Source organism: Lepidothrix coronata, unplaced genomic scaffold (genome assembly GCF_001604755.1).
Source record: "Lepidothrix coronata isolate B3197 unplaced genomic scaffold, Lepidothrix_coronata-1.0 Scaffold133, whole genome shotgun sequence".
Classification (NCBI taxonomy): domain Eukaryota; kingdom Metazoa; phylum Chordata; class Aves; order Passeriformes; family Pipridae; genus Lepidothrix; species Lepidothrix coronata.
In genome coordinates, this window is record NW_016690313.1 from 230,858 (window position 1) to 240,935 (window position 10,078).

Genomic DNA, 10,078 nt, shown 5'->3' on the forward strand with positions numbered 1-10,078 from the left:
TTCTTTTTAGAAGAGGTTCTAGAGCTATTTCTCAGGTAGTTAAGGCTGTCTCTGGCTGAGGGCTGAGGTCAGGGTGTACAGTGTTTTCAGTGACAACATTGCCTGACTTCTGAAGACTCAGTCAGCTCAATGCCATCAACGTTCACATTCTCTAAAATTTGGAAGACTGTTTTAAATTACTCACCTTTCCTAGTCTGACTCTATTTGTGAATGACACTGGGGTGGATTTTTCACCATGGTGGTGGTATTTACTGTGTCTCTTTTATTTTACTGAGTGAACTACACTACATAACCTACAGCTGAAGCAAAGCTGTATTTCACTATCTGATTGTGGTTATGTCTGCTTTGTCACCTCCAAACTAAAGCTCCTTATCCAGTAGCTAAGTAAAAGTGGAGATGGACAAGAACAGAGTATTTTCCAAATACTTAATCTATGAAATCTCAGCCTGGGGTATTGCAGGCCACTCCCTCCCTTCTCTGTTGGTGTCATTCTAGTACCTTCTGTCCTCAAATCCATCATTTTCGTGACAGAGATGAAAAAGCTGTTGGGAGATTAAAAATGGGCTGAGCAGTTTGTTTTGACTAATATGTATGATTGTAATTAGAGCAGACTTAAGCCTTCAACCACAGCACAGTACTCTGAAAAGGGATAAAAGCTATAAACAAATGCTACAGGTGCACTCAAAATTCTAGTAAAAATATTAAGAACTGTTTTAAACATTGGTCTGTCCTTGCCTAAATACCAAGATAAGAATAAGCATCCTCAGCTCAGTTTAAACACAAATCCCTCAACGTGCAATCACTGTTCAGCAATGAATGGCTTTTACACGTGTCCCATATGTTGCCATATTAGTGCTGGCACTAAGACACATTTTATTTGTATTTTATTATGAAAATGCTGAGGCCTTTTAGTTTTGACAGCTGAGATTATGTTTTTATTCTAAACCCACTGTCACAGAACTATATTAAAATTATATATATATATATATATTATATGTGTGTGTGTGACCTAACTGCAATTACTTGTCCAAAGAGGCTCAAACACTTGTCTTCAGTAAAATCCAAGTAACGTGGCATGGCTGTATATTACTAGAAAATTTCACTTCCACATGTGGAAGACCAAAATGACCTTGGATTATCAGACCAGGTTCAGCCCCACGTGGTATTCCATAGAGATTTTGACTAGTGGCTTGCAATGAAATATGATTTATTTCTTGCTGAGGCCTTAGGAAAATTCTAGTGCTCCAATGAAGAAGTTGCTTCCTCATGGAAATGGAGTCATTATGGACAGTCATTATTGACCTGAAGTATCAGTACCTTCAGCTGCAAGGCAGTAACGCTGTTACAAATGCAACAGGCCAAGCCAACGATTTGCACGAATTCTGTTGTTCACATTTCAAACTTTCAGAAATGCTTGTGCACCGAGGGAAGGAAGGTTTTAGCATAAAATTCATGTGCTAAAATAAAGCAGGTGGCTGGTGCTGTGTTGGCCTCCACGAGAGCCAGAGGGTCTCAGACTGCAAGTGGAGAACTCATCGCTCAAACGCAAGTTTTTTTGCTCATCAAGCAAAAAACTTGTTTCCCTACTGTGTCGCCATCTGTCTTTGATTTGCATAGATATGAAGTATCTATCAAACAGTAATTAAAACTATTAAAAGAACAAAAAGATCTTTAACATAAAAAGCCAACCTATTACAGACCTTGCATTAATGATTTTTGCTTTCTAATCTATACAGCGAAGCAGAGAGGGAGTTAACACTATAAACCTCATGGTTTTGGGTTTTGTTAATCAAATGCTTGCATAGCCATAGAAATGTCAATTGCAACATTAAACTCTTTAATTAAGCTATTTATTTTGCTAATCTGCATTCTAATGCAAGGTTGTCCTTTTTTAGATCATACTCCTGTACTAAGTCTTACATTAAGATTTGGTTCATAAAAGTGTATTTGTCATTATCAAGTTTTCTAAATTAAATGTGAAGCAAACACTTCAAATTAATTTTTTTTCCCCAACTGATTTTATTGTCCTGTTCACGTTTCCTTGCTTGCTTAGTGCTTAACAAAATTCAGTGATCTAAACACTTTGCACCTGAATTTCACTGGATTATCAACTGCTACTTTTGTATTCTGTCAGGTGAAAGAAGGATTTACTGCTTTACAGCAGAAGCAGAAGTCTTCTCCCGTGACTGTAACTCCAGCAAGAAGTGAAAAAGCACCCAGAGATAAGGACAGCTCTGCTCTTCAGAACTCCATTATACAAAACCAAATAGAGACTGAGAAATTCCTGAATCTGGAGATACTTCATTCAGCAAGAAAAAGAAAATATGAAGAAGGCCAGTGAAAATGAGTGGCAGGAGATAAGCATGTCTTTTAGGCATAGCCAGATCACTTACCAAAACCACATTTGTAGAGGTATTCCTATAGAATATGGTATATATGTGTACTTTCACGTTTAATACCGCATATAAACATTTCTTTTGTTCAAAAATGGATACAGTTCCTACTAATTATGTTAGTTCTGTTTCTGCAATCAAATTCAAGTTACTATTGGCTTTGCCCAAAGTTAAAAAGTTCCTAAGTTCATGTTTTAATATATGTTAAGTAAAATTAAACGACTGCTTAACTGTACCCTTTTCCTGTTGAGCAGAAGTTTTGGCTGAAATAGTTCAATTCATTTTCTCTGCCAGACTGCTCAGTTTTCAAGCAAGATCACATTCAACTGTTTCAGAATACAATGGTTTCTACACTTACAACTATTTCCAGCAGTTCTGAGTGGCAGAAGAACAGAAAACTCTTCTGCTTACCTTTACTGCCAAATTATTTAAACATATCTGTCCTAGCAGATTCTGTATCAATAAGGTTTCTTTCAACACTGAAGCACCAGGTATGATTACAGAGATAAGGCAGCAGATCTGGCTTCATAAAGCTTCACTTCTAACTGGGTCACTGTAGTGGGTTTCTCCCCCTTGGAAAGGAAATTTTCTCTTACTTTACAATTACTTGCACTACCATTTTTTGGACCTCCCTCCCTTCCTTCCCACAGCTCTTGCAAAGAAAGATCCTCATACTGTAAACCTAAACATGAACAAAAGAACCGATATTGCAAGTTTGTTGCTGCTAATTATGTAAGAAAATCAACAGAAGATATTTTCCCATGGTAGTTTTATTGCCTTTTTCTTTTTGTGTTGCAATTTAAAATATTTAACTTGTTTAAACCAATTGCATACATTTTTTAGAAACATTTCACAAATTGTCAAAGTTTTGAATAAAATTCCTCTGTACTGATATTACTAGGTCAAAAAAAATTCTTAGGTGTCTGAGAGACTGAGGAGACTGTTTTTCACTTGATTCAAATTTTGTTTCCAGGTGTTTAGAGTGTCATACAATTGCTGCCACTGCTGCTTTCCAAAAGTCCGATGTGTGCTGTGACTAGAGAAGTAAAACAAAATTGGAAGATGATTACAAGATGTCACACTCACCTCATAATTCTTTTACAGCATTACTTCACTCTCACAAGCAAATGGGAAAATTTTTATTTTCTCTACAGAAAAGGCTTCCCTTTACCAGTTCAGAGAATTCTGTAGCCTTCCCAAATATTTAAAGCAACAACAGTCATTAGTATTCTTGTCACTATTAGGTCATTAAATGAAATGTGCTGGAAAGTAGGACTCTTTCATTAAATAAGCTAATCACATTCAGTGTGAGCTTTAATAAAATTATGATAAATAGCAACTATTTAACTACCAGCAATTGATAGGAACAATACCTGGCTCCTAGTTAAAATATTCTACAAATGTAAGGTGAAATAATTAGAACACACTAAGTTCTGCAAAATGCTGTGAAGAATTAAGTCTTACCTGACAACTACTTTCCTCTGTGTCTGATCTATTTTGCAGTACACCATCTTTGTCTTTACAGCTGCAAAAAACCAGTGCTGTTTTGAGAAACGTTTTCACGATAGTGCAAAGGTATTAAACGTCATAAAAAACTGTTCAAAATTAGATCAATACAAACATAAGAACAGGGCAGTTCCCTTAATATGTTTTACTGTTGGTTTTAACAGCCTAGTAGGGCAGAAAAGCAAAATGATGTAACAAGATGAAGGTCATGCACGAATCCTATTGTTGTGTGCCAGTCTATTAAAGCAATATCCTGTACAGTTTTTATGAACTTCTCTCCCCTACAAACACATCCTGTTTTAATGACAGCAAACAAAACCAGATGAGAAATTAAACCTGCAAACAATTTATTAGTTCTGTAAAGAATCACATGAGATGCGGTTCCCGTCACCGAGAAGAAAAACACTGTTTAAGACCCAGCAGTTAGGCATGTCTTTAAGCACGAAGCTGTGCAGCTCTATCATGTAAAAAGGACAGAAAAATTAATATTTTTTCTGAATATTTCACATTAGCTTAGGAGACTATAAGAGGTGTTGTGCATGAGCAGTGTGGAAAGGGTGGTACTGCAGTTCTTACCGTCGATAACGAACGCTTCGACATCGTCAGCTCCGATCTGAAGTTCCTGTTGCATTGTGTCAAAAGAGATTTCTTTATTCTCTACAGCCATCCCCATGAAAGTAAGTAGCCTCATTTTTGCCATATTGTGTTCGTGCAACAAGCCTGAGTAAAAGTGTTGATGGTTTAATTAATTATAGTTCATACCAATAATTTGCTTTCCATGCTATTTTTACTATAAAGCTTCCCATAATTTATTTCATATCAATCAGTATTCCACCTTTCCTTATCAACAGGGTTTTTGAGGTAAAATATCAAATCCTGCGTTTTCCTGTCTTTTTCTAAAATAGCTGTTTTAGTTGTGAATTCATCAAGACTTGGTCATTTTCAGTAAAAAAGTATTATCTACAAAAGTGAAGCACATAGGGGGTTTTTTGAGCAGTAAAAACATCACCTTAAGAGAATTTTAGGTGGTGAGCATGCAAGTGAATTTTTCAGTTGCATCACCTGGAAGAACAACAATGCAACAACAAATGGAGAGTACGTGGCTGGTAATGTCAAACCCTTCCTTCAGCCTCACCACTCACTCTCACGTAGTTTCTGGAAAATAAACCTCTCACAGTAATGGTTTAGGAACATAACATTGTGGTGCCAGAAGAATGTGTTTTGGTACTGAATTAACTGTCTGTACCACAGCAAAGCAAATATCACGAGCCCCATATGTGCTTACAGCATCCACTGTGGCAAAGGAAAGTGCTCTCCAAAACCAGCAGAACAGATACTGAAGTCAGGGTACATCTTTTACATGATGTTCCATGAATGGCAACACAAGGAATTGAGCCAAGGGCTTGCACATCTAAATCAGAGACCATTTTCTTGTTAAAAAGTCTAAGTTGGCCAAAAGACATTGAGATGAAACAAGGCATTTCTTAATCCTGAGTTCCCTGAGGTACCAACTAGGACTCTGTGGAAGTTTCTTTAAAATGAATGTCACTCATTTTGTTCCAGAATGACCTTATAAACATCCACATTGCTTCAGTAAATATTTAAGTTTGGAATTTATAACACCCATGCACTAACAGGAAAGCACATTAGTGCAGGGCATCATGTTGTGTTAATTAGCTGTAATTATGATGCAGGTTCCCTGTTTGGCACCGATTCAACAAAAATCACCATAATTCATACGAACGAGGAGCACCAGCAACTATACCTAACTGGGTTTAATGGAACTCTACAAGCATCAACAAATCAATTAGCACACATTAACCCTAATTAACAAATGCAAATGAGATGCTGATTAACTTTCCGAAAAAGACTGCTGATAATATCAGATTAACTGTGGCCATGTTAGGGCGATTCAGTTGACACAGATAATGCTACTGCTGGCCCAAGTTGTCAGCATTAATAAAACAACAAATTGTAACAAACTGATGCCACCTGTAGGAGCCTTTGCTGGCAGGGCTTTTGTGGGCCAGTTGTAACTGGTCCTGATCCAGGAAAGGTTACAACTACACCACTGAAATCCTATCATTAAATACCCTTTTAAAGCCTGGTATCTTGGCAAGTAATGTAAAAAAAAAAGAAAAAAATACTGTAAAGCATGGTTAAAAATTCGGGACCAGACTGTTTTTGAATGCCTCGTCTAATAAGTGCCTTGTTGTACCTCCCAAACTGCCCTTGTTTTTCAAAGGCTTGGCTGAACCGCTCAGTTCCCAGCAGCACCATCTGTGCTGCCCCCGAGCCTCTGCCTGTCCACTGCTCAAAGACACACAGAATTTCTGAGTACACCGTATAAAGCAGGTAAGAAATCAAGGCAAGTGGAAGACAAGACCGTCTTTCGAAACAGTTCCACAGATATTTAAGGATTTTACTAAGATTCTGTGAATCGCAGATATATTTAGAGTTCACACGCCGTGAATTCACAGGGGGAAACATGAACAGGGAGGCAAAGCAAAAGAAATCATGACTATTGTGTATGATACAATTATTGCTACCTATGTCTGTAGTTAATCTTCCATAAATTTATTCAAATGTTAGTGTAACAGCATTTTCAGCAAATACTTCTGCTGACAAATAACTAACAGATAAGCCATCTCAACACACAAAAATAATTACAATATAAAACCTGCTTTCCCCTGAGAGAGAAGAAGCATAAGATGTCTGCACAACTAATGTTCAAGTACACGTGACAGAAAGTACACTAACCCTATATACATATTTACAAGCTACCAAAAACTTGCTGCTAATTTTATCCACCAAAAATCTCACTGATATTTCCATCATTTTAATCCCCAAAGTACCAACATTTTAAGCCTTGGAGGGTAATTATTCTCAAGATTGTATCACACTCCATTAAACAAAATAATGCATGTGTTAAAAGGCTGCAGTAAACTCTGTTTTATCAAAACTATGCCTTTCCTCAAATGCATTCAGCCAATGCTCAAGTGTCATTTCAAAATCAAAATTATAAAAAAAAAATCATATTTTTATGGAAACATTTATTCATTACCAATATGTCAAAACCTTAATGCAGTAATAAAAAAATCTGCATCATTGAGCAATTTCTGCATTGTCACTGACCCCTGTCCTAAAAAGCTGGAATATAAAAAACGTAATTTTAATGCATGCAATAGCTTATGAACCAGTGCTCCTTTGAAACAGTCAATTACACATCAACGGGGGAGTGTCAAAGTGTTAATTACTACTCCTTTTTTCCACAGTGTGTAAATAAAGAGGGTGCTGACATTAACATTCCATCACATTGCTTCATGTGATGAAACAAATTAACTGGGACAGACTGTGGCTTGCCAGGTCTAATGCATCAGCACATGCAGACACACACACACACACACACAGTTTGCATGTTTTAGCTCACTGTTCAGCAGAAGTATTTGCTGTTATATAAACTTATTCATCATGAAAAAAAAAATAGAACAAGCTGGTGGTTTACTCAATGATGTTGTGATCTCAAGCCTAGCCCAGAGTATGAATGCACTAAAACTCCCCTCCTGAAAGCTTTAAGAGAAAAAACAGTGGGTAGAAGCACAGTTCTCTTCCAAACCCATAAACCAGCTTGGTTTAGTAGAACAAACCACAGTTAGATGGTCCAATTATGATCTAGCAGAGATTACAGGCTACAAACTCTAATCCACTCTTACAAATTCCTATTACATTTCCTTGGCTTCAATAGATGGGCTCAAAGTGAAGCACTCTGTGACTTCCATATCTTAAGCCACATAAATAGTCAGAAATGTAATGATCTGAAAACTTACCAAGGGAGTCAATGAAGTCTTTGTTGTTCTGATAAAACTTGACATAGGATGCTAGTTTAGCACTTACAAAAATTGTCAAAAGCTAGAAGATGGAAAACAAATAGAAGAACAGTTTAAATATTTATCTTAGTTTCCCTCCCTACAGCCTGGACAGATATAAACTACTGGTAATTGAACACAAGAATAAACTGTCTAGAGCTAAAATTCTGTCTCCAATAGCTGTGGACAATCTGTACTGAGCTTAGTTCCTTTTCTCAGACTTGAAAGGTAGATTTTGTACAGAACTCATGTGAGGGCAGGACTTGTAAATGAGTTTCTGAAACTTTGAAAGGAAACATTCACATGCAATTTTTTTCAATTCTGAAGACATTAAAAGAAATAGCACATGGCAGCTCAGGATTACTGACAAAGATATAACTATCCCAATGGATTTTGAAAGACACTAATAAAACAAAGCACTCTACAGTTATAAAACCGTCTTGCTAAAAACAAAGTTACTTACATCGTGAATGAGTTCCCCTTCCAAAAATTTGACTGGTTTTAAGGCAAGAAGATGATCAAAGAGAAAGGTATTTGGATCCTTCAATGCTCGTACAATACATCTAATTAGAAAAGGAAAATGGTTACTTTTACAGCAATACACATTTTTATGACTAAGTGCAATTCAATTTGTTGTTCCTTGCTTTCTAGGAAACACCCAAGGGTTTTCAACTGGTCTGAAATGTAAGACATGTCGCATTCCAATTTTAATCTTCATTTTACAGATGGAAAAAAGCAAGGAACAGAAAGCATTAAGTAATTTGCCCACAAATGAAATGTGCCAGGTGGTAACACCACAGATTCACCCTACTGCTTCCATCTATGCATTTATTTCCAGCCCAGCCTTCATTCCTAGAGGCATTTTTACCGTCCTCCAAAAATTTCATAGAATTAAGTTGTTTAGGAAGATTAATTATACTTGAATATGTGACACAAAGCAGAGAAAACCCCAACACCAAACAGTGCAAGGCCTATGATTTATTAGTTGCAGCTCCAGCCTACAAGCAGCCCTGTGTGTTTCTAGGATGCCAGATGAAAGCTTTTGTCAGCAGCACATCAGAGGCCTCGGTGCTCCACTCCTGATGGCCCAGCCCACAGCCCTTCCACACCTGGAACATCAGGAGGACCCAAGGAGAACCCACGCTCTGCCTGGACACAGCACGACACCAGCTCTGGGCACACGTGTCCCTTCAGATGGGACAGCCCCAGGTCACTGCAGGGGACCCAGTGAAGTTCTCACTTATGCACAGACACTCAAATTTTCAAAAGGAGTCATCCTGATTTTCCTCCATGGTTAAGGATAAACAACTCCCTTGAGAACTACTGGTTGTACACACCTGGCAGAGCTACACAACTTATTAAAAAACTAATCCCTAAGGAAAATCATGACTGATAGAACATCAAAATACAAGCTTTTACTCATTTTAGCCAGCGGGGAAATTACAGTTCTGAATCAATTTAGTACAGCTTGTCCAACAAGTAACTTTGTTTCTGTGCAGTTCACATCCTTCATACTTGCCCATAGAGAAGAGAGCAAGAATGTCTTTCCAACAGAAAGTTCTGTTTGAAAAGAAAACTCAAGTTTAGATAATAAAACATGCAGTAAGCAAAAAATCTGAAATAAAGGATACCAGTTCAAACTTTGATTGCACAGTTGATGTAAACAAAGTCCTTACCCAAGGCTGATCTCTCTCAGCAGTGACCAGAAATGCTCCTGTGCACTTGCACACTGCAGTCAACCTGGCTCTGCCCACAAACCACCACACCTGCTGCAGACTGCACAGGTTAACTCTTGATTGAGTCAGCAGTGCTACAGAGCAGAGGCTGGGGCAGGGCCTTTGCCTGCCAGGCCATTCAGGCAATCAAAATAGTTTGTCAGTTGAGAAAAAACTACTTTTAAGGAAACTGGGAGGTCAGGATTACCTGTGAGCATCAACTCTAGCCTGGGAAGCGTTGTCCTCAGTGTAACTTCCCAGTAGCTCCACCATTACTTTTGCTGCAGTGTCACTATAGGAAAAAAAAAAAGTTACCTCAAGATTGCTGAAAAAATAGTTCAAACGAGACACTCAAATATTTAAATAATTCCATTATGATGTTATAGGTCAAATTAAATTACACTTGAAAAAGATGTAGATGATTCATTTTGATTCTAGTGGAGAGAACAAATTAACTAGATGTATTCTTTCAATTCTTGTTCTACAAAATGTTTATCTTCACCCTTCATTTCATTCTCTTAAATTGATAAATTACCTGCTGGTTATGGAAAAGCTTTCTGAGCTAGGAACAGCTTTATATGGTTCACTAGAATGCTCC

The 10,078-nt window shown here is 37.5% G+C and overlaps 2 protein-coding genes across 15 annotated transcripts in view; one reads left to right on the forward strand and one right to left on the reverse strand.

Moving 5' to 3' along the window:
- The window catches only part of CCDC73 (coiled-coil domain containing 73), a 67,268-nt gene extending 64,252 nt beyond the window's left edge, over positions 1-3,016 (forward strand). For 12 of the 14 annotated variants that reach the window (XM_017826985.1, XM_017826989.1, XM_017826980.1 and 9 more), the window contains one exon: positions 2,135-3,016. In XM_017826985.1, coding sequence (XP_017682474.1) covers positions 2,135-2,341 — 207 coding nt within the window. In that variant the 3' untranslated portion in view covers positions 2,342-3,016. The remainder of the gene's footprint in view (positions 1-2,134) is intronic. The other 2 variants (XM_017826993.1, XM_017826994.1) reach the window with 2 other exon arrangements.
- Positions 3,017-3,145: 129 nt separating this feature from the next.
- EIF3M (eukaryotic translation initiation factor 3 subunit M) overlaps positions 3,146-10,078 on the reverse strand; it is a 12,397-nt gene continuing 5,464 nt past the window's right edge. The window contains exons 3-8 of the mRNA XM_017826999.1: positions 9,689-9,772; positions 8,229-8,328; positions 7,727-7,808; positions 4,476-4,619; positions 3,858-3,918; positions 3,146-3,429 (exon numbers count right to left, since the gene is read on the reverse strand). Of these exons, the coding sequence (XP_017682488.1) occupies positions 3,309-3,429; positions 3,858-3,918; positions 4,476-4,619; positions 7,727-7,808; positions 8,229-8,328; positions 9,689-9,772 (592 nt within the window). The 3' untranslated portion in view covers positions 3,146-3,308. The remainder of the gene's footprint in view (positions 3,430-3,857; positions 3,919-4,475; positions 4,620-7,726; positions 7,809-8,228; positions 8,329-9,688; positions 9,773-10,078) is intronic.